The following is a 25,669-nucleotide window of genomic DNA, read 5'->3' on the forward strand; positions in this document are numbered from 1 at the left end:
TGGATCGAACACGTCCAATCGCAGTCGCCCAAACCGACCGTGGACCAGCCCCCTCGCCCTGGGATTGCAGACGGGAGGCAGGCTGGAGCCACATCCACACAGCAGCCCGCGGCGTGATAAGGACGGACCCCAATCAAGTCAGGACTGCTAGGAACCGAACAAAAGCTTGCTTGACAAAGCTCCGAGGAGAAGAAGACGGCGCCGCGTCACGTTAGTTGCGGCCAATTCCCAACATTTCCCCCCCCCGCCCCCGACGCTGGTGGCGAAAGCGCGCGCTCCTCGAGCACATTTATACGGGAGAGCTAGCGGAATGTCAGCTAGCTAAGCTAATTAGCTTTACCTCTGCTAGCTAATTAGCTCGTCTCACTAAAGTCGCTCCTCGGACTGGATGGGAAAAGCCGTGCCTCAAGTGCGTTATCCATTGCCCTGACTCGGCCATTATGTCCCGCCTTCAACGCCACATCATTGCCTGATTTCATGCCTTTCTAGAGCCAGTCTTCATCCTGCGTCCTTTTCCGAGGGGAGAACAAACCCAGCGACTCTATTTGATCTGCCGCCTATCTCATGTTAATGTCGACCGACGTTGCTTCTATAATGCTGCCCGTCAGTCGGGGGATGATGGACCGGGATCGGGACATAGACGCCGCGGCGGCGGTCCGGGGGGTGAAGCGAGGCGACCCGGAACCCGACGCTCACGCAGCGGCTGTCCTGACCGGGGCGGAGTGCAAGAGACCGAGGATAGACGGCACCGGCGACATTGGCCAGGTACGTTCTCCATCACCGACATCCATTGGCTGACAAAAAAAACAACATGTTTAAAAAAAAAAAAAGAAAGAAATTCTCACTACCAATTGTGCACCAGTTGTAAAGTCTCCTGCAGCCCACCAGACAAAGGTAACAAGATCCACAACATGTGTGCAGGAATACTTGATGATTAGTCGCCACATGGAGAAGTCATGCACGATTAATCGCGCCATAGGCCCTGATGATTGTGGCTAGGTGTTAAAAGGGAGGCAGTTGGGGGAGGGGTCACCACTGTGAAAGACAAAGAACACAGCATTTTGGTGGGGGGTCCTTATGCCCATCTTCCACTCTTTCCATCACCCCACCGCTGAGAGAAACGCGTCTGCCCGTTTCTACCGCGCACGCTTTGAATCGTCCCGTCATCCCGATATTTTTGCTGTCATACACTCTAAAAAATGTTGCGTTGAAAAAAAGCCAACCGCTGGTTCAGAAAAAGGACAAACCCCTTATTCAATCCAATCCAATCCACTTTATTTATATAGCACATTTAAACAACAATAACGTTTCCAAAGTGCTGCACAGCCATGTTAAAAACAATTGTAAAAAATAAAATAAAAAAAATATATATTATGCTCCACCAATGACTGAATAAAAACAAAAAATAAATATAAAAACAGTATGAAAACAAATATGATTAAAAACTATTTTAAAGGGGTAAAATCAATTAAAACAGTAAAATAGAAATCAAAGTGTATAAAAAACACAGGACAGAGGACCACACAACTCACGTAGTGTTAAAAGTGGGTCTTAAGACGAGACTTAAATGGGTTGTACTTGTATAGCGCTTTTCTACCTTCAAGGTACTCAAAGCGCTTTGACACTACTTCCACATTTACCCATTCACACACACTGATGGAGGGAGCTGCCATGCAAGGCGCCAACCAGCACCCATCAGGAGCAAGGGTGAAGTGTCTTGCTCAGGACACAACGGACGTGACGAGGTTGGTTCTAGGTGGGATTTGAACCAGTGACCCTCGGTTTGCGCACGGCCACTCTTCCACTGCGCCACGCCGTCCCTAACACTCCACTGTGGAAGCAGTTTGAACATGGAGCGGCAGAGTGTTCCAGAGCTTAGGGCCGACCACAGAGAAGGCCCTGTCTCCCCTGGTTTTAAGTCTGGTCTTGGGCACCACGAGCTGGAACTGGCTCCCGGACCTCAGGGCGCGCGCAGGAATGTAAATTTGGATGAGGTCCGAGATATATTGAGGTGCCAGTCCATGTAAAGATTTAAAAACAAACAGCAATGTTTTAAAATCAATTCTAAAATGAACAGGGAGCCAGTGCAAACTCTGAAGAATTGGGGTTATATGCTGGCGTTTCCTGGCCCCTGTTAAAAGTCGTGCTGCCGCGTTCTGGACTAACTGCAATCGGGAGAGAGCTTTTTGGCTAATGCCAGCATAAAGTGCATTGCAGTAGTCCAGGCCACTTGAAATAAAAGCATGCACGACTTGTTCAAAAAGGTTAAAAGATAAAAACGGTTTAACCTTTCCTAAAAGACAAAGGTGATAAAAACACGATTTTAAAACGCCATTGACTTGTTTGTCTAGTTTAAAATCGCTGTCTATAGTGAGTTATTAGGGTTATTTTAACTCATGGGTGCGAACTCTGGCCCGCGGGCCAAATTTGGCCCGCCGTGTGCTTTCATTTGGCCCGTGAGGTAATATCAAATTAACATTAGAGCTGGCCCGTCGGTATTATACACACTGCATTCACCGCGAATACGCATACATGCCAACCCTCCCGATTTTCCTGGGAGACTCCCGAATTTCAGTGCCCCTCCCGAAAATCTCCTAGAGGCAACCATTCTCACGAACTTCTCCCAATTTCTACCCGGACAACAATATTGGAGGCGTGCCTTAAAGGTAGTGCCATTAGCGTCCCTAACAACCTGTTGTCATCTCCGCTTTTTATCCATACAAACAGCGTGCCGGCCCAGTCAAGGAATATATGCGGCTTCTACACACAAACAAGTGAATGCAACACATACTTGGTCAATAGTCACACAGGTCACACTGAGGGCGGCTGTATAAACAACTTCATCACTGTTTCAAATATGGCCCACACTGTGAACCTACACCAAACAAGAATGACAAACACATTTCGGGAGAACATTCGCACCGTAACACAACATAAACACAACAGAACAAACAATTAGAACCCCTGGCAGCATTAACTCTTCTGGGACGTTATTGTTGATATTTACCTCAGAAGGCTGCAAATAGAAGAGGCATTCAATTTTTTTTAATTTAAAGTTTATTGAATATACCATTGATGTTTTTTCTTTTGTTTTTTGAAAGTTGATTTTGCACTAATAAGTTATATCAGCGTTGCTTGTTCCATATTCAATGTTAAAGCAAATCAGTGTAGCACACTGAGCAATAATTAACATTTTATTCATGCACTTTCTCTCACTACTTCAAGGCTTGAATGTTTGATTCATTCATTATTGTTATTTTATTTTCAAATTTATTATTAGCCTGTGGAAAAAGTTGATTTTGGTATTTTTTTCAGAAGGCTGCAAATAGAAAAGAGGCATTCAATTTTTAATTAAATTTTATTTGATATGCCATTGATATTTTTTAATTATTATTAATATTATTTGAAACTTGATTTTGCATGTCACTATAAAGTTATATAAGCCTGGCTTGTTCAATATTCAATGCAAAACTTGTTTGGATCCTTATTAAAAGGTTAATTTGTTCAACCTTGGCCCGCGGCTTTGTTCAGTTTTAAATTTTGGCCCACTCTGTATTTGAGTTTGACACCCCTGTTTTAACTCAACATTTTGGGTTCATTTGTTTCAGCCCAACTTTTGCCTTGAATCATTTAAAGGCCTACTGAAATGAGATGTTCTTATTTAAACGGGGATAGCAGGTCCATTCTATGTGTCATACTTGATCATTTCCCGATATTGCCATATTTTTGCTGAAAGGATTTAGTAGAGAACATCGACGATAAAGTTCGCATATTTTGGTCGCTAATAAAAAAGCCTTGCCTGTACCGGAAATAGCAGACGATGTGCGCGTGACGTCACGGGTTGTAGGGCTCCTCACATTGTTTGTAATCATAGCGACCAGCGGCAAGAGCGATTCGGACCGAGAAAGCGACGATTTCCCCATTAATTTGAGCAAGGAGGAAAGATTCGTGGATGAGGAAATTTAGAGTGAAGCACTAGAAAGAAAGAAAAAGGCAAGTGCAGTGGGAGCAATTCAGATATTATTAGACATTTACTAGGATAATTCTGGAAAATCCGTTATCTGCTTACTAGGGGTGTGGGAAAAAAATCGATTCGAATATGAATCGAATCGTTTACGTTGCGCGATTCGGAATCGATTCTCTTTTTTTTTTAATTATTATTTTTTTTAATCAATCCAACAAACCACTACACAGCAATACCATCACAATGCAATCCAATTCCAAAACCAAACCTGACCCAGCGACACTCAGAACTGCAATAAACAGAGCTATTGAGAGGAGACACAAACATGACACAGAACAAACCAAAAGTAGTGAAACAAAAATGAATATTATCAACAACAGTATCAATATTAGTTATAATTTCAGTATAGCAGTGATTACAAATCCCTCATTAGACATTTATAAAAAGAATAAAAAAGAACAATAGTGTCACAGTGGCTTACACTTGCATGGAATCTCATAAGCTTGACAACACACTGTGTTCAATGTTTTCACAAAGATAAAATAAGTCATATTTTTGGTTCGTTTTAATAGTTAAAGCAAATTTAAATTATTGCAATCAGTTGATAAAACATTGTCCTTTACAATTATAAAAGCTTTTTTTTTTTAAATCTACTACTCTGCTAGCATGTCAGCAGACTGGGGTAGATTCTGCTGAAATCCTATGTATTGAATGAATACAGAATCCTTTTGAATTGGAAAAATATCGTTTCAGAATCGAGAATTGAATCGAATCGAAAAAATGGAACCGTGACCCCAAGCATCGATATTGAATCGAATCGTAGGACACCCAAAGATTCACAGCCCTACTGCTTACTGTGTTAATAGTGTTTTAGTGAGATTATAAAGTCATACCTGAAAGTCGAGGGGCTGCGGTGACCGCCAGTGTCTCTGAGTGGAGCCAATGGAGGAGCCAAGATCACAGCTGTTGCAGGAGGACGCTAACGCCGCACAAGTCTCCGGTAAGAGCCGACTTAATATCACAATTTTCTCATCCAAAAACTTGCTGGTTGACATGTGGTAGGGAAACATGTTCGCTAAAGCTTCACAAGAAACCAAGAAACACCGGCTGTGTTTCGGTGTTAAAGGCAGCTGCAAGCCACCGCTTTCCACCAACAGCATTCTTCTTTATAGTCTTCATTATTAATTGAACAAATTGCAAAAGATTCAGCAACACAGATGTCTAAAATACTGTGTAATTATGGGATGAAAAGAGACAACTTTCAGCCGTAAGTGGTGCTGGGCTAATATGTCCGCTACAACCATTAACGTCACAAATGCGTCATCATTCCGCGACGTTTTCAACAAGAAACTCCGTGGGAAATTTAAAGTTGTAATTTAGTAAACTAAAGCGGCCGTATTGGCATGTGTTGCAATGTTAATATTTCATCATTGATATATAAACTATCAGACTGTGTGGTCGCTAGTAGTTGGTTTCAGTAGGCCTTTAACCCAGGGGTTTCAAACGTACGGCCCCGCTGGCCGGATCGGACCTCGGAAAACGTTTTTTTCCCCGGCCCGCGCTATGAGTTTGCCAAGTATAAAAATGAGGCGAAATTTTTGAATGAAAGAAACCGCTGTTCCAAATGTGTTCACCAGATTTCTCAATAGCAATTTTTTGTATCTTTGTATATCAGACCTGGGCAAATTTAAGGCCCAGGGGCCTCTTGGGGCCCGTTTAGATTTTACATCTGGCCCACCGGATATCCCCAAATTATTTATTTAGATCTTTAAGATGGAATACATGTACATAACCCAACAACTATTTTTAAACAAAGAATACAATCTGAAGTTGTCTTTATCTTTAAGTTATCGTACCGTGATTTTACCAGTCGGGCCCTCTTGGACGTAGATTTTTCCCCATGTGGCCCCCCATCTAAAATGAGTTTGACGCCCTGGATTCAACCCAAAAGTTGAGCAATGCAAACTCAATGTTGGTTGATTCATAACCCAACTAATGGGTTTATTTATTTAACACAACAGCTGAGTTCTGCTCACTACAATGTTGGGTTTGTCCAAAGCCAACTATTGGGTTGCACTGTTCACCCAATAGTTTGTAAAAAACTATACATTTTACAGATGGTTTGTCGTACTCCTTCCCACCTACTGATCAAAATTATTTTTATTCCATTAAAAGCAAGATATGAGTGACTTTTTTTTTTTTTTCTTCACAAGAATTGCTGTGTATGGTCATAGTTTTCTTTTGTATTATTTTCTTTTATGAATTAACACAATATAGAATGTGCGATATAACAGTACAATGCATACATTCATCATTTGTTTACAAAACACTTACTAAAAAGTGGGACCCCCAAAATTTACTGTGGGACCCCATTGTTATGACTTGACGGGGTCCCTGGGACTCCATTTTTGAAAATTCCTAGCGCCAACACTGCATACAGCACACTCTTATTTTCATGTACATGAGATGTGATTGGTTTTTGGCATCTTTCTTGTCCAACTTCCATACTCCTTTTTATACACTTTACAAGTAATACATTGGCGGAAAACTCCGTAGCTTGCTAGCTTGTGCACAACAGCTTTCTGAGACTCTTAATTTGTTAGTACAGGCAGGATGAAGCAGCGCTTTTATTGCAAAGACAGGAACTGCGCAGTCTGTCTTTAGAGTTTTGACGGAAGGTACGGCGTGAGAGTCTGTTGAAATAAAAAGTTTTTCTCGCCTTCCTGTCGGTCATTTTTTCTTAATAATGATCTGGCAGCTGGGCTTCACGGTGGCAGAGGGGTTAGTGCGTCTGCCTCACAATACGAGGTTCCTGCAGTCCTGGGTTCAAATCCAGGCTCGGGATCTTTCTGTGTGGAGTTTGCATGTTCTCCCCGTGAATGCGTGGGTTCCCTCCGGGTACTCCGGCTTCCTCCCACTTCCAAAGACATGCACCTGGGGATAGGTTGATTGGCAACACTAAATTGGCCCTAGTGTGTGAATGTGAGTGTGAATGTTGTCTATCTGTGTTGGCCCTGCGATGAGGTGGCGACTTGTCCAGGGTGTACCCCGCCTTCCGCCCGATTGTAGCTGAGATAGGCGCCAGCGCCCCCCGCGACCCCAAAAAGTGGATAAGCGGTAGAAAATGGAAATGGAGATGTGTGATTGTAAACAATGTTAATGAGATTAATCCATAATAAAATTCCCTTCAGGAAAAAAGTAGCTTTTACCCAAAAATGTGTTACTCATTGAAAAACCACCGAAAAATTGTTCATAGTTTTGCAAACCCAAAAATTAAATTAAAATACTACACTTATAACCCAGACATTTAATAAAAATAACTAAACCCTTTAATCCAACACTCATATCTCATAAATTGGGTTATCAAAATAACCCAGCATTTTTTACCGTGTAGGACGGGAATCATGGGTTGGGGGAGGTCATCTGCAGGTCATTGAATCCCTGGGCAAGTGTTTAATAAATGATGAATGGGTTGTACTTGTATAGTGCTTTTCTACCTTCAAGGTACTCAAAGCGCTTTGACACTACTTCCACATTTATCCATTCACACACTGATGGGGGGAGCTGCCATGCAAGGCGCTAACCAGCACCCATCAGGAGCAAGGGTGAAGTGTCTTGCTCAGGACACAACGGATGTGACGAGGTTGGTACTAGGTGGGGATTGAACCAGAGACCCTCGGGTTGCGCACGGGCACTATTCCACTGCGCCACGCCGTCCCTAAGTCAATTACCGTATTTTTCGCACCTGATGGTCAGGTCTATTTTCATACAAAAAAAGCACTAAAGGGGTCATAATATAATTGTTTTTATCCATTTGAAACACTTCCTTGTGGTCTTCATCAAGGGTTCTTAAACTTTTTCACCTCGGGGGCCCACATTTTTCACTACATTGGGGACCAGGACCCACTCAAATATTTACTATGAATTAGAAATTTCACTATTAATTTTAGTCATATTCAATAATTACATCTATTTAACGCATAAACCTTAGGCTTTGGTCAGGCTGAGTCGAAAATAAAAATCAATGTACGCAATATTGTTTTTGTTAAAATAAATACATAATTAATAAATTAAACGGGTCATGGGCTCCAGCACCCCCCAACAAACCCAAAAAAGGGACAAGCGGTAGAAAATGGAGGGGTGGATAATATGATTTTTTTTCTGTATTTAAAACACTTCCTTGTGGTCTACATTAGCTTACACTTTTTGACCTCGGGGGCCACATTTTTCACAACATTGGGGCCCGGGACCCACCCAAATATTTACTATGAATTCGAAATTTCACTATCAATTTTAGTCATATTCAATAATTACATCTATTTACACCCATTCTAAAACTTAGGCTTTGGTCAGGCTGATTCGAAAAATAAGTACGAAAAATAAATGTTCATACAATTGTGTTGTTAAAATTAATAATACATTTTTATAATAAATGTTTCTTAACTAAACTGTCAATACAATTAAAATGCAAATGACATTACAGCTTGACCACCTTAGTCATAATTTTTGCGCTTTACAGACTTCTCTACGACTTAAACTACAGTTTGTTTGATAATGTCCTTGCTGCCACAAGTGGTGGAAAAGTGTATTACAACTGAGTACTGCTGTGGCCCTTATGGTCCACAGCTTTTTTTGGTGGCCCAACAATGTCCGCTGGCCCTATGGTTAAGAAATGCTGGTCTACATAACAAGTAATTCTTTGGTCAAAACGAACATCTTTACAGTTTGGAGTTGATACAGTTGGACTTGTTTTTAACAGCAAGTGAACTTGCGTGACGTCACATGAAGTAAACAGGAATGATCACCTCATTTTCATTCATTAAAAAAAATCTAAAATTTTTACCAACAAAATGGAAGAAGATAATCATATTTAAACACACCGATGAAAATATTATGGCTCTTATGAAGCCAAAGCCAAAGTGGATGTTTCCTCTGCCTAAAAGTATATTGTATGGCTAATTATTTTAGTTATTAAAAAAAGAAAGAACAACTTGGTTAAAAGATTTTAGGTATAAGTAATAAGTAAAATTGCAATAATATTGATAACCATGATCATTTTGGTCATAATAACTATTTAGCCATTCTGTTTATTGTTGTAGTTGTTTATATTTAAGGGTCCCCCTGCCCCTCCTTAACAGAAATATAACCTACCATATTTTTTGGACCATGGGGCGCACAGGACTGTAAGGCGCGCTGCCGAGGAATGATCTATTTTTGAGCTTTATTCATATATAAAGCGCACCGGATTATAAGTCACATTAAAGGAATTATATTATTATTATTATTTTCTAAATGTAAAATACTTCCTTGTGTCCTACATAACATGTTGTGGTGGTTCTTTGGTCAAAATGTTGCATAGATAATGTTTTACACATCATCTTCAAGTCGCTTTCTAACTTACTCAGTGGCCTAGTGGTTAGAGTGTCCGCCCTGAGATGGGTAGGTTGTGAGTTCAAACCCCGGCCGAGTCATACCAAAGACTATACAAATGGGAGCCATTACCTCCCTGCTTGCCACTCAGCATCATGGGGTGGAATTGGGGGGTTAAAACACCAAAAATGATTCCTGGGCTCACTGCTCCCCTCACCTCCCAGGGGATGATCAAGGGTGATGGGTCAAATGCAGATAATTATTTTGCCACACTTAGTGTGTGTGTGTGTGTGTGTATGTGTGTGTGTGACAATCATTGCTTTTTGTTAAATCTCTTCAGGATGCGTCGTTTTGTGGGCGGTCTTATTTACGTGACTCACCTTCGACAGCGACTCTCCCCATCATCTTTGTTGTAGCGGTGTAGCGTGCAAGGACGAGAGTGGAAGAAGTGTCAATAGATGGCGCTAACTGTTTTAATGACATTCAGACTTTACTTCAATCAATAACGAAGTAGCATCTCCTCATTCGTGGCTCAATAGTGCAACAAAAACAACGGCCGAAATGTGTCCCGTAAAAAAACGTCCGACCGGAACTCTCTAATAACTAAAATTCCTTGGGTGAATAATGTAAACTCTCTAAACCGGTATGTTTTAGTGCTTTCATAGTGAGTTTACTGACAGATATAAGTAAGAACTGTACACTACTTTATATCAGAAATGGCAACAGGGGAGGATGAATGTCACATAACAAGAAGAAGATTATCGACTACAGCGTCTGCACGGACTACTATGGCAGATGGGTGCACTTTTTCAGGACTAATACAGATCCCAAATAAACATCTCCAGGTACCAGAACGTTGGTTTTGCATAATATCACGAAACAAAACTCCAGGTAGTATGTCTGCTAATAGGTGCCATTTTGCGGTCCTTATTCACACACCTTAATAATGTCCGTATGTTTAATGCGCTGACAATCCAACAAGCGGTGCAGCTTCATAGCTTACCAAAGTCCTACTAAAAAAATGTTCACAGATTTTTGAGCGCCGTGGGAAATGTTCTATTTTCTCAATGGAACATTTAAATTTTTGGTGTTGTTTACTGCCATCATAGTGCAGTCTACACGTATCTCTCATGTGTGACTGCCATCTACTGGTCACACTTATCATTTCCAAATAAAATAGCTTCGAAGTTGGTAAGCACAACCAGAATTATTCCGTACATTTGAGAAAATGAAAGGATTTTAAGTGCGCTTTATAGTCCAAAAATTACGGTAACCTCGATATTTAAAAGTTGACATTGCGATTCCAAGTGTGTTATTTGAAATGGTATACATGCATTTTTACTAGTTATTATTTCATCAGTGGGTAATTTCCTTTTAAAACAATATTGTTTATGGGTAATATTTTGCAGGTCACTTTACTGTCAAGCCAAATGTGTTTTCGGCCCAGACCTGGGGAAATACTGGGAATTGTTCGTGTGGCCGAGCAATGGCGCTGACAAATAGTAATGCAGTTATGGCCTCACCATGAGGAAAGGTTGCACGCCGCCGCCAGCGACGATGATGTGGGACCGAGCAGCATGGTCAAGGGGGAGGACTTTCCCTGCCCATCACTTGTATTGATTTCCAACTGTTGTGATGAAAGGGAGGGGTCATAGGCGAGGAAGCGCGAGACAAAGCAAGATGATATTCAGCCCGACTGCAGGGGGAGTGGAAAAGGAAAGATAGTGTCAGGATTGATTTATGGCGGAGTAACGCACTGAGAGAAGCAGCCATTATTTGTTCACCTCCACCAGGAGGAAGGCGGAGAGATTGCAGTGAAGGAATGATGAACACAAATGGCCAATGTGGAAGAAAATGTAGATCCATGGGAGTGTTTCCCAGTAAATATGTCCTTTGAGTTAGTACAATGGCAACTTTTTTATTGAGACATTCCCATCCATAACATCATATTTGCATACATCATTCATTTACTGCAGACCTGGGCAAAATAGAGATGTTCTGTATCATTTTTTTAGACCTTTAACATAAAAATTGTATTTGCAATAATGATGACTTGTCCAGGGTGTACTGTGCCTTCCGCCCGAATGCAGCTGAGATAGGCTCCAGCACCCCCGCAACCCCAAAAGGGACAAGCGGTAGAAAAATGGATGGATGGATGGATGTGCGGTGATGTTTTTAAATGACCGTAAGTCTGGAACTATAGAAAGTATTTCAATGGTTGACATCTGCGCTTTTGGGTGTTATGCAAGTTATTACGGTTATCTAAGTCAGGGTTTTTCAACCTTTTTTTGACCCAAGGCACGTTTTTTGCGTGAAAAAAACACCAGCAGAAATCATTAAATACAAAACTCAGTTGTCAGTAAAAAGTCGTTGTCGCAATTGTTGGAAATGACTTTAAAGCATAACCAAGCATGCATCACTATAGCTTTGTCTCAAAGTAGGTGTACTGTCACCACCTGTCACATCACACCCTGACTTATTGGGACTTTTTTTCTCTTTTCATGTGTGTGGTGTTTCTTGTCTTGCGCTCTTATTTTTTTGGTATTTTCCTTCAGCAGTTTCACGTCTTCTTTTGAGCGATATTTCCCGCATCTACTGTTGTTGATTGTCATGTCATGTTGGGATGTACATTGTGGACGCCGTCTTTGTTCCACAGTAAGTCTTTGCGGTCGTCCAGCATTCTGTTTTTATTTACTTTACAGTTCAGTTTTAGTTTCATTCTGCATAGCCTTCCCTAAGCATAAATGCCTTTTCTTAGGGGCACTCACCATTTGTTTATTGTTGGTTAAAGCATTAGAAAACTTTTTACCTGCGCACTGTCTCCCGCTGCTTCCAACATCTACAAAGCAATTAGCCTCCAGCTGCCACCTACTGATATGGAAGAGTATTACACGGTTAGGCTGCCGAGCTCTAGACGGCAACGACACTCAACAACAACAAATAATTTGCTTACTATAATAAAAAATTTTTTTTACCCGAATAGTTGAAATTAGATAATCTCCCACAGCACACTAGTGTGCCGCGGCACGGTGGTTGAAAAACACTGCTCTATGTCACAGCAGCTCAGACCAGGAACAAAGCAGAGTGTGTGGGGTCTGTTTCCAGATCAGCCAGCCCCAGACGCATGTGTCAGGAACAGATGCGGAAGCAGATTTTTACATGATAATATATCATATTGTAGGTGTTTATTACTTTGCATTCATATTTTATGTTTGTTACATTTTTGTTGTGTTTTGCTTGATTGTAAAATATACACAACTATGGAGGAGCTGCTCTGGGAAGTAAAAGATGTTCATATGTTGTTAATATTCAGTGTTTTATTGATCATAGTTAATTCCGTAAATCTCACTGTCTTTATTTCCGTTTACATTTTGTGAGTCCCATTCAGTAAAAAACTGTAGGATTCCATTCTGTTTTTTTTTTTGAGGTGTTCTGTCATAACTTTTTTAGAACTCTATGGGACATTGTGATTTTGGTATTAGTATTCCTGGACAAAAGGGGACCCAAACAAACAGCTAAATGTGTATATATCATGTATACACAAATACACATTTGTCCCCCAGACACATTTTTTTCTCTCAATGTGGCCCCTGAGTCAAAATATTTGGCCAGCTCTGATTTATTGTATGTCTTAAATGTCAAAATAATTATCTATTTAACGGTACCACCCAACCCTCAAGGAAAATAACAGGAAAACCAAACAAATCGAAATTAGATAAGGATAATAATAAAAAAAGAATATGAACAAATACATCAAATTAAAAAAAGACTAACATATAGAGAGTGATCTTTTTTACACAGTACAATTAGTAATTGGAGAAAATAAAACCAGGCCTATGGGGTGTGACATAATTGACCCAGTTTTGCCGGTATAAAGTTAATTTCTCCGATTTATAATTAAATGGGAACATTATCGCCGGACCTATGTAAGCGTCAATATATACCTTAATGTTGCAGAAAAAAGACCATATGTTTTTTTTAACCGATTTCCGAATTCTAAAAGGGTGAATTTGGCGATTTAAACGCCTTTCAACTGATAGCCTGTTGGAGCGATGACCTTTCACCCGTGACGTCACAACGTGAAGCGATCCGCCATTTTCTCTAACACATTACACGTACGAAGTCAAATCATCTCTGTTATTTTCCGTTTTTTCCACTGTTTTCCCGTACCTTGGAGACATCATGCTTCGTCGGTGTGTTGTCGGAGGGTGTAACAACACCAACAGAGACAGATTCAAGTTGCAACAGTGGCCTAAAGATGCGAAAGTCCCTCGTTTGTTCCGCACACTTTACCGACGACAGCTATGCCACGACGGAGATGGCAAGAATGTGTGGATATCCTGCGACACTCAAAGCAGATGCATTTCCAACGATAAAGTCAAAGAAACCTGCAACATTTGAAAATAGACCACCACTGAATCTGCCGGAGTGCGTGAGCTATTCAGGGATGATGGCAGTCTGTTCCCGCAGACGAGCGAGGTAAACCCCCTGGATGCCTTGGCTAAGACGTGATTTATGCCACTTCTTTTTCTGTCTCATTTTGTCCACCAAACTTATAACGTTGTACATGAATGCACAAAGGTGGGTTTTGTTGATGTTATTGTCTTATGTGGAGTGTGCTAATCAGACATATTTGGTCACGGCATGACTGCAAGCTAATCGATGCTAACATGCTATTTAGGCTAGCTGTATGTACATATTGCATCATTATGCCTCATTTGTAACTATATTTGCATCCAGCCTTTCACTCCACACACATTTAATGCCAAACAAACACATACCAATCGACGGATTCAAGTTGCAACAGTGGCCTAAAGATGCGAAAGTCCCTCGTTTGTTCCGCACACTTTACCGACGACAGCTATGCCACGACGGAGATGGCAAGAATGTGTGGATATCCTGCGACACTCAAAGCAGATGCATTTCCAACGATAAAGTCAAAGAAACCTGCAATATTTGAAAATAGACCACCACTGAATCTGCCGGAGTGCGTGAGCTATTCAGGGATGATGGCAGTCTGTTCCCGCAGACGAGCGAGGTAAACCCCCTGGATGCCTTGGCTAAGACGTGATTTATGCCACTTCTTTTTCTGTCTCATTTTGTCCACCAAACTTATAACGTTGTACATGAATGCACAAGGGTGAGTTTTGTTGATGTTATTGACTTATGTGGAGTGTGCTAATCAGACATATTTGGTCACGGCATGACTGCAAGCTAATCGATGCTAACATGCTATTTAGGCTAGCTGTATGTACATATTGCATCATTATGCCTCATTTGTAACTATATTTGCATCCAGCCTTTCACTCCACACACATTTAATGCCAAACAAACACATACCAATCGACGGATTCAAGTTGCATCAGTGGTCAAAAGATGCAATCGTTGGTTAGAAGGCCATCGGCAAATTCGTCCTCGTTGCCGCTGTCTGTCGTGATATGGCTCAATAGCTTCAGTTTCTTCTTCAATTTCGTTTTCGCTATCTGCCTCCACACTCCAACCATCCGTTTCAATACATGCGTAATCTGTTGAATCGCTTACGCCGCTGAAATCCAAGTCTGAATCCGAGCTACTATCGCTATGCCTTTCTGTGCTATCCGCCATGTTTGTTTGTGGTGGTTTCACGCTGCGACGTCACAGGATAATGGACGGGTGGATATACCGATGGTGAAAATCAGGCACTTTGAAGCCGTTTTTCGGGATATAGTGTGATGGGTAAATTTTGAGAAAAACTTCGAAAAATAAAATAAGCCACTGGGAACTGATTTTTATTAGTTTTAACCCTTCAGAAATCGTGATAATGTTCCCGTTTAATAAAAGCCGTTATCTTCTCCATTTTATAAATGTCCATTTGGACTTCCATCCATAGCTTGGAAGTTGGGCTCTCCTGTGATAACCATTTCCTGTTAATAGTCTTTTTGCAAGCCCCTAGCAGGATGACAAAGGAAAAAAAAGGATATTATTGACTTATTCCATAAGTACACAAACATATACTTCATGTGTAATGACATGCTAATTTTAATTTTAAATTTTTTTTTTTCCCCAAATTCCATTGTATGTTATACTCTTCTGACCCCACCAGATGGCAGTATACGTGTCCACATAAGTGGTCGTAAGACCCCAATTCAGTAGTGTACACAATTTTGGAAATAACGCTATATTATAAAAATATAACGCTATATTATAAAAAATACAGACGTTTTGTTAACGCTATATTAAAAGAATTGAAACAATTTACAAACACAAACTATGGGATGAAATAAGAGGAAACGTGACCCCGGAAGTAAATGCGTCATCCCATAGCTTGTGTTTGTAAATTGTTTTTTAATTTTTTTTTTATAATATAGCATTAACTTAACGTCAATTAATCATGAACCCGGAAGTAAATGGGGGGGAAGGTTTTTGTAGGGGGGAAAAAATTTGGCTTGACAGCCCTGCCGAGGATGTCGTTGTGGTTTGTGCAGCCCTTTGAGACACTTGTGATTTAGGGCTATATAAATAAACATTGATTGATTGATTGATTGATAGTCATAATGTGTTTGAAAGACAGAGTCTTACTTTCAATGGGCATTTTACATTTGAAAATATCCTGTAGAGCTTGGTGTGTCTCTCTCCAATAGTCCTTCATGGCAGAGCAGTCCCAGAAAACACCATTTTCTCCAGCAGGCAGGGGAGTTGTTATCTTAATGAGACTTCTGAGAAGGTGGAGTTGAAAATCTGATCAAACTTTTCCAGCCCTCCCGTTGGGTGAGCTGGTACAAGTCCACTGATATCTCCATATTAATATTATCCCTCCTTCCTTCTCCCATTTTCTTTGAATATATCCGGTTGAGCATGGTTTCAGATTGGACAGACCCTCATGCAAACAGTTTTATCAGTAGTTTCAGAATTATAGGCTTTTGTTACATTTCAATCAAACATATGCTCGTCTTTGTTACATTTTTTACCTTCATATTAACATAAAGCCAGAACTGCAGATATTGAATGAAGTCTTGGTTTTCTAATAAACAAGCATTTTTTTTTTAAATCTTTCATTACACTTCATAAAGCTGTTAAACCCTTAGGTATCAAGGCTTTGAATCATGAGTCCAATTAACTCTTAATCGTAGGCACACCATTTACGAACTGTAATATCAGTCTGGATTTTGTATTCCTTTATGACCATTTTCCACACTCCGAAGGGTCTATTTCACCCACGGGTTATGGATGTTATTCATATGGGTTTTTAGGTTGTTATCAGCCAAGATAGCTTGTGTGGGGATGGTAACGCAATAGCAGTTTTCAAGTCAAGATATGACACATGTAAATCTTGAGGTTCTTAGATTACAACCAAGAGCTATTTGAATTAACTTGTTTATATGAAAGAAAATGGATGGATGGATAGATGGACACTATTTACTGGCAGTTTATAAGGTAATTAGATGAGGCAATTCCTGATAGAATTGCGTGTGAATGCTCCAATGCTGATGTTGAACTGAAATCCTGGATTTTTTTAGAATTATTGAAGTATAGCACACAATTCCCAAACAGGCTGAATATTTTGAAGTAGGTAGGAAAAGTTTGAATCAGATGAAAAATGTGGGAGTTATGGAACTTTGAAGAATATCCCATTTATTTCAATGGGAATTTCCCAAATATGTGTGAAAAGCGGAAATTTTTAGTAAAATGGTAAAAACCTTCAATGGTCTGAATGAGTTGAAATGGTTGGTGTTGGATTTTTTTAAAACCAGTCGAGAACTGTTGAAGTAATAACATGTTGAATTGAGAAATGGTATTACAATCTTCCTGGAATTTCGGGAAAACCGGGGATTTTTGCAGTTCAAATAACAACTTTGTTTTTTTGTCCGGATTAAGAGGAATTTTTGACGGTGGAACAATTGAAGTGGGTTGAAACATGTGGAAGGAGGAGTTGCCAAAAAATGGTGTAAATAGGACTTTGGAAAACCAAGAATTCTGAAAAATCCTGGAGTCTTGGAAAAAAGGTAGTTTCAATTTCCAGGATGGTGGAATGTGTTGAAGGTGGTATGGTTTGAATCGGTTGAAAAATGTGGAAATGGCGGAAGATTGAAAAATGGCCAATTGGATTTTGAATTGGAATTCCGGGAAATTTGGGAATTTTTGGAACTTGTCAAGGAAAAGCCTGCCATTCCCGAATAGGCTGAACAGTTAGAAGTTGGAACGGTTTGAATGGGGTGTAAAATGATCCCGCAAAAATCTGGAGAAAAATAAGTTGTTGAAGAAGCATGAAAACGTATTGCTTGCATATTAGTCTTCTGCTATGAGTTCTTTAGTTCCAAAATAATGACATGCGTCATGGCCAAATAATGCCAGTTGGTTGAAATGTATTTGGAACATGCCTACAGTATCAATATGCTACGTCACATATTTGACATGTTTTCTTTCCATGTCCAAAAATGAGTAGGATGAAGCAAAGCTTAACTAATCCTCCCCTGACTTCCTGTTCTCGATTTGTCGAGGGTCCGCCCTGAGATCGGTAGGTTGTGAGTTCAAATCCCGGCTGAGTCATACCAAAGACTATAAAAATGGGACCCCTTGCTTCCCTGCTTGGCACTCAGCATTAAGGGTTGGAATTGGGGGTTAAATCACCATAAATGATTTTATGCTGCCCACTGCTCCCCTCACCTCCCAGTGGGTGATCAAGTGTGATGGGTCAAAAGCAGAGAATATTTTCGCCACAACTAGTAAGTGTGTGGCAATCATCGGTACTTTAACTTTATAGTTTGCATCTTGAATTTCAATATTTTTGATTGAATAAATAAAGGGTTTTTATGTTCTCTATATCCACCATTGTGTGTTATTCTAACTGATCTTTTTTGTACTTAGACCCTGATTATTTGTCCCCCTTAAATAGTAGTAAACATTCTTGAAAGAAAAATGTTTATACTAATATATTTTTCTTGGAATGTCATATAATTGCATGAATGCTCCAAAACATTCTCTCACACATGGTTTTTCAACTTTTTCTTCTCGAGATTTTGGTGCGCTCTACCTTCCACATTTTTTACCCGATTCAAATCGTTCCAACTTCAAACTGTTCAGCCTATTCGAGAATAGCAGGCTTTCCCTTGACAAATTCCAAAAATTCACAGATTTTCCCATTCAAAATGAATTGGCCATTTTTCAAACTTTCACCATTCCCACATTTTTTAAACCATTCCACCTTCAAAAGTATTGCACTCATTCTGTAAACTCAAACTATAATTTTTCCAAGTTAAAAAAAATTCCAGGAATTCTCAGAATTCCCGTTTTTTTAAACCCCCTTTTTACCCTTTTTTCTGGCGTCTACTACGTCCACATTTTTCAACCGTTCCACCGTCAAGACGTTCCTCTTAATCAGGACAAAAAGCAAAGTTGTTTTCCGAACTGGAAAATTTCACGGTTTTCCCAAAATTCCAGGAATTCTGTAATACTATTTCTCAATTCAACATGTTACTACTTCAACGTTTCTTGACCGATTTAAAAAATTTCAACATCAACCATTTCAAATCATTCAGAAAAAGTCAAGTTTTTGTACTATTTTCAAAAAATCTCCCGCTATTCCTGAAATTGGTAAATTTTTTGGAAATTCCCATTTAAATCAATGGGAAATGTTTTCAAACTTCCACAACTCTCGCATTTTTCATCTGATTCAAAGTTTTATAACTTCAAAATATTAAATTTGTTTGGTAACTGTGTGCTCTACTACAAAAATTCTAAAAAAAAAAAGTCCAGGATTTCCCATAATTTCTTTTTTATTTTTTATTTTCCCCCTTCAAAATGAATGATCCATTTTTAAAAATTCCACGATTCGCACATCTTTCAACCCATTCAAACCATTCCACCTCCATAATATTACACTCATTCTGGAAACTCAAACCTATCATTTTTCCAAGTTATAAAAAAATCCTGGAATTCTCAGAATTCCCTTTTTTTAAAACCTCTTTTTTCACACTTTTTTCTGGCGGCTAGTCCTTCCACATTATTCATCCCACTTCAACCGTTCCACTGTCAAAACATTCCTCTTAATCAGGACAAAAAGCGAAGTTGTTTTTCTGACTGGAAATTTTGCCGGTTTTCCAGGAATTCCGTAATACCATTTCTCAATTCAACATGTTACTACTTCAACATTTCTTGACTGATTTGAAAAATTCCAACACCAGCAATTTCAACTCATTCATTCCCACTTTTCCCGAAATTCCCAAATTGTTGGGAAATTCCCATTTACATTGTTTTCAAACTTCCACAACTTGCACATTTTTCAACTGATTCAAAGTGTTACAACTTCAAAATATTCAGTTTGTTTGGTGCTCTACTTTAACAATTCTTTAAAAAAAATCCTGAATTTCCCATAATTTTTTTTTTTTCTTCTTTCTTTCCATTTTCCTCCTTCAAAATGAATTATCAATTTTTCCAACTTCCACAATTCCCACATCTTTCAAACCATTCCACCTTCAACACATCCTGGACATACAAACTAACAATTTCCAAAGTTCCAATCCAAATTCCGGTTTTCCTGGAAATGCAAACCCATGAACAACATTCATACTATTCTTACATTCATACTACATTCTGTCAGCATTTCACTTCAACTTCACTATTGGAGCATTCACACATTCATCTGGTTCTAACTGATCTTTTTTGTAGTAAGCCAAAGATCATTTGTCCCCCTTGTAGTAAAAATAAACACATGTTTATACTGATATATTTTTCCTGGAATTTCATACAACTCCTCTCTAAGTGTGTTTATTTCCTGTGCCACTAAAGTAAAAACAGCAAAGCCAAAGTACAAATGACTCAATCATCCTGCGGTGTCGTTCATACGGCGCCAATAAACCTGACGGTGCCGCTGGAACACGTCTTTTATTTATTTATTTATTTTGAAATAGCATACCTTAATTCAGTCATGACAATGGTACCATGCAGAAAGCAATCGGCGCAGTGATTTCCGAGCCAGGCTGTGAGCACCGTTCCCGCTGTGCACTCACTCTCACGCCGGGCCCGGTAACGGCCTCTCCGGGGGGGGGTTTAGCGCCGCTGTTGCTACACAATAGCACGGGGCGGTAGGAAAGGTGAGCGTGTGTGTGGAGAGGATGCTCCTCCATGTCATTACTGTAGTGGGGGCAAGAGGTAGAAGACATTCTGACCTTCCTGGTTGCCAATCAAGGCAGTGATAATAAATGAGAGTGCCTTTTGTCGATCCTCCCCCGCCCCATCTCATACATATAACCCCCCCTCCAATCTCCCCCAGGCATATTTCCAGATTGCTAATTGACTCCTGGTTCACCGCGCCCATCCCCCACACGCTTACTTTCCTTCTCTCTGTACCGCCATTGAAATACTGCTCACCTCTTCTTTATTTTTAGTCCTGATAGTACTCTAACCACCCGTGCCTGCTGTGTATCCACGACTCGCCTCAAGGCCAGGCTGGCTTAGTGACTCGCGACGCCGTGTTTGGGAGAGCCGATTTGTCCTATCGTTTGCAGTAAAGAGGCTTTGTGTCATGCTAACGAGATCAGAGCTCATTTAGGGGAGGGCATTAACCAGACGGATGGCTTTACGGGGCCCAGAAAATGCAGAGTGGGCGCTCGATGTGCATGGATGGATCAGCCTGATATGTTATTGACTTTCAACACCATGTGGAAATGTCTTATGTTGGATGTTGAACCTGTTTAACCAAAGCCTTGAAGGGGAACTGCATTTTATTTTTTGGAATTTTGCCCATCGTTCACCATTGTAGCCTTTAAAGCCCTCCAACATTTTATATGCATACTGCAAGTACATATATAACGTAGTAGCAAACACCTTCATAACATATATATATATATATATATATAATCTAGTAACAGACACCTTCATAACAATAAGTGATGTGTACAATATACACACTAAGTATATATATGACGTAGTAACAGACACCTTCATAACAATATGTACAATATACACATTGCAAGTATATATATGATGTAGTAACAGAATCCTTCATAATAATATGTAATATGTACGATATACACACTGCAAGTATATATATAATGTAGTAACAGACACTTTCATAACAATATGTAATATGTACAATATACACACTGCAAGTATGTATATCATGGTTAACAGACACCTTCATAACAATATGTAATATGTACAATATACACACTGCAAGTATATATATCATGTAGTAACAGACACCTTCATAACAATATGTAATATGTACACTATACACACTGCAAGTATATATATAATGTAGTAACAGACACCTTCATAACAATATGTAATATGTACAATATACACACTGCAAGTATATATATAATGTAGTAACAGACACCTTCATAACAATATGTAATATGTACAATATACGCACTGCAAGTATACATATATAATGTAGTAACAGACACCTTCATAACAATATGTAATATGTACAATATACACACTGCAAGTATATATATAATGTAGTAACAGACACCTTCATAACAATATGTAATATGTACAATATACACACTGCAAGTATACATATATAATGTAGTAACAGACACCTTCATAACAATATGTAATATGTACACTATACGCACTGCAAGTATATATATATATATATATATATATATATATATATATAAAATGTAGTAACAGACACCTTCATAACAATATGTAATATGTACAATATACACACTGCAAGTATACATATATAATGTAGTAACAGACACATTCATAACAATATGTAATATGTACAATAAACACACTCCAAGTATATGTATATAATGTAGTAACAGACACCTTCATAACAATAATATGTACAATATACACACTAAGTATATATATATAACGTAGTAACAGACACCTTCATAACAATATGTACAATATACACATTGCAAGTATATATATCATGTAGTAACAGACACCTTCATAACAATATGTAATATGCACAATATACACACTCCAAGTATATGTATATAATGTAGTAACACACCCTCATAACAATAAGTAATATGTAGAATATACACACTAAGTATATATATATATATATATATATATATATATATATATATATATAATGTAGTAACAGACACAATAACAATATGTATTATGTATAATATACACACTGCAAGTATATATATAATGTAGTAACAGACACCTTCATAACAATCTGTATTATGTACAATATACACACTGCAAGTACATATATATATATATATATAATGTAGTTACAGACACCTTCATAATATGTAATTAGTACAATATACACACTGCAAGTATAAAAAATATATAATGTAGTAACAGACACCTTCATAACAATATGTAATATGTACAATATACACACTGCAAGTATATATATATATAATGTAGTAACAGGCACCTTCATAACAACATGTAATATGTACAAAATACACACTGGAAGTATATATTTATAATGTAGTAACAGACACCTTTATAACAATACGTAAGTTGTTCAATATTTATTGTATTTAGGTATTTTTTTGTATTACCAAAACTTCTCCCCTTATCACATTTATTTCCGTTTCCATAGCAGCAAACTTACGACTCCCAGCAACAAATGTGTGTCCTACTTCTGGAAACAAACGCGAGTGTCTTTTCTAATCATGGCAGACTTGGTAACAGACAACGAAGAGGACTATTTTTGAACAAATAAGGATTCACAACCTTATTTTTTTGAAGCTGAATAGATTAGATTAGATCGTACTTTATTTATTCCTTTAGGAGAGTTCTTCTAGGAAAATGTATATAATATATGTATATATATATATATGTATATATGTTTGCAAAAGCCTGGTCATATGTTGCCAGGCAGGCAAAAACGGGCACTTTTTGCTGTGTTTGCACCAAAGAAGGAGGCACCTCAAAGCTCAGAGTGCCAACTGTGCAGTGGTGGCAGTGTTGATCACAGCTTAATAAGAGGAGACATCTTTTTTCTTGGTCAATAACTACAAGCAGGAAATGCTCCTCATGAAAGGAATCAGTGATCAAGCCCTCAAAGTGTTACCAAAAAGGTGTGTGTGTGTGTTTGTGCAGCCCGTCCTGACTTGTGTTGTGTTAATAAGGGCCCTTCAAATTCCACTGTTTGAAGATTACTGTTCAACTTTGAGCTGCATCGCCGGATGCGTCACGCGTGACTTTTGAACCGCCAGCTTATGATAAGCTCAAAAAAAGTTGTTCCAGTCATATTTCGTGTTGTTTGATTTCACTTTCTCACATTGGCAATCCAAAGCAGTCAAGTCACAATTCTTCAGAAAAAGCGACAACATTTGTCAACACTGACACTCGCACGCTACCGCTGCCTTTTATGGTCACGTCCGTAAACCCCCCTCCCCCTGCAACCTCCCCAAGGCTGCCCCCAAACTGTCATATGTGATCCTGTCTCCAGCAAAATGTCAATTCAGTGTTTCCCTCATAAGAGGTCATCTGCAATGGAGTGGCGTAAAGAGGATCTGAATGTCTGTACTGAGAGGAGGTAGAACTGAGGGACGTGTGCAAATAGCAAGTCATTTCTGCAGCTATGCGAGGAGGAAGGTAAACAGTCTCCCTTCTCATATTTTAGCCTTCATATTGCACCACACATTTTCAATGTCTGGACTACAGGCAGGCCAGTCTAGTACCCGCACTCTCTTTCGATGAAGCCACGCTGTTGTAACACCTGGCTTGGCATCATCTTGCTGAAATAAGCAGGGGCGTCCATGCTTGGATGGCAAAATATGTTGCTCCAAAAGCTGTATGTACCTTTCAGCATTAATGGTGCCTTCACAGATGTGTAAGTTACCCATGTCTTGGCCACTAATACACCCCCATACCATCACACATGCTGCCTTTTACTCTTTGTGCCTAAAACAATCCAGATGGTTGCTTTCCTTATTGGTCCGGAAGGCAGAACATCTACAGTTTCCAAAAACAATTTGAAATGTGGACATATCAGACCACAGAACACTTTTCCACTTTGCTTCAGTCCATCTTTTACGAGCTCGGGCCCAGCGAAATGTTTCTGGGTGTTGTTGATAAATGGCTTTGGCTTTGCATAGTAGAGTTTTAACTTGTACTTACAGATGTAGCGACCAACTGTAGTTACCGACAGTGGTTTTCAGAAGTCTTCCTGAGCCCATGTGGTGATATTCTTTACACACTGATGTGGCTTTTTGATGCAGTAGGGCCTGAGGGATCCAAGGTGCGTAATATCATGGCTTACGTGCAGTGATTTCTCCAAATTGTCTGAACATTTTGATGATATTATGGAGCGTCCATGGTGAAATCCCTAAATTCCTTGCAATAGCCGGTTGAGAAATGTTGTTGTTAAACAATTTGCTCAGGCATTTGTTGACAAAGTGGTGACCCTCGCCCCGTCCTTGTTTGTGAATGAGTTAGCATTTAATTGAAGCTGCTTTTATAGCCAATCATGGCACCCACCTGTTCCCAATTAGCCTGTTCACCTGTGGGATGTTCCAAATAAGTCTTTGATGAGCATTCCTCAACTTTCTCAGTCTTTTTTGCCACTTATGCCAGCTTTTTTGAAACATGTAGCAGGCATCACATTCCAAATGAGCTGATATTAGCAAAAAATAACAAAAGTTTGAACGCTAAGTATCTTGTCTTTGCAGTCTATTCAATTGAATATAAGTTGAAAAGGGTTTTTTGTGTTTTTATTTAGCATTTACACAAGGTGACAACTTCACTGCTTTTGGCTTTACATAAGGTTAGCTGGCTCTCATGTCTGGATGCTGCTCTATTATGCTGCTCAGTCTCCACTTTGCTGCAGTGGTTTTATTGCTGTCTCTCCCGGGGAAAACATGTTTCTTTTTACAATGGTCAACTAAATACAGACCCTTGTTCTCCCTTCTCCTTTTGTTAGTTTTTTGGAGCGAATCTCATCGGGAATGATGCATGAACTATGGCGTCTTCGGGCTGCAGCTATTACTTCAGTCATCCAGTCATTTGTCTGAGTTTGTTTGGTTCATGGAGTGAAACACACTTGATATCTCGGGGTTTCCCCTCAGCTGCCAATATACTCCTGGTCATAGGCGTGGTCACCATGACACTATGGAGTCATTTGCATAATTTGCTATGATATCATTGTTCTTTAAAATGGCTCATAAACATTAAAAACTAATATATTAATAATTAGTATCAACATATATATTTTCTTATCGTCTTGCCGTATTTTCAATTGTTGCTGCTTTTTGTACATTGTACTTAGTTGAGATTTTTTCAATTGTTTACAGAATGTTTTTTTTTTAATTAAAAGCAACCGGCAACACATCTAGCATATTCTTCTGGTGTTATTCTAGCACGTGTTGGTGTTTACAGACTGCTTCCGTCTGTCCATGGCCCTGACGAAAGAGGCGA

General features: G+C 39.3%; 1 protein-coding gene across 15 annotated transcripts in view; it reads left to right on the forward strand.

The window, feature by feature from the left end:
- LOC133541212 (RNA binding protein fox-1 homolog 2-like) overlaps positions 1-25,669 on the forward strand; it is a 176,455-nt gene continuing 150,786 nt past the window's right edge. For 12 of the 15 annotated variants that reach the window (XM_061884408.1, XM_061884419.1, XM_061884420.1 and 9 more), the window contains exon 1: positions 1-765. In XM_061884408.1, the coding sequence (XP_061740392.1) occupies positions 565-765 (201 nt within the window). In that variant the 5' untranslated portion in view covers positions 1-564. Of the gene's footprint in view, positions 766-23,727; positions 23,849-25,669 lie in introns of those variants that run through there. The other 3 variants (XM_061884414.1, XM_061884421.1, XM_061884425.1) reach the window with 3 other exon arrangements.

The sequence above is a fragment of the Nerophis ophidion genome, linkage group LG23 (assembly GCF_033978795.1).
Source record: "Nerophis ophidion isolate RoL-2023_Sa linkage group LG23, RoL_Noph_v1.0, whole genome shotgun sequence".
In the NCBI taxonomy this organism is placed as follows: domain Eukaryota; kingdom Metazoa; phylum Chordata; class Actinopteri; order Syngnathiformes; family Syngnathidae; genus Nerophis; species Nerophis ophidion.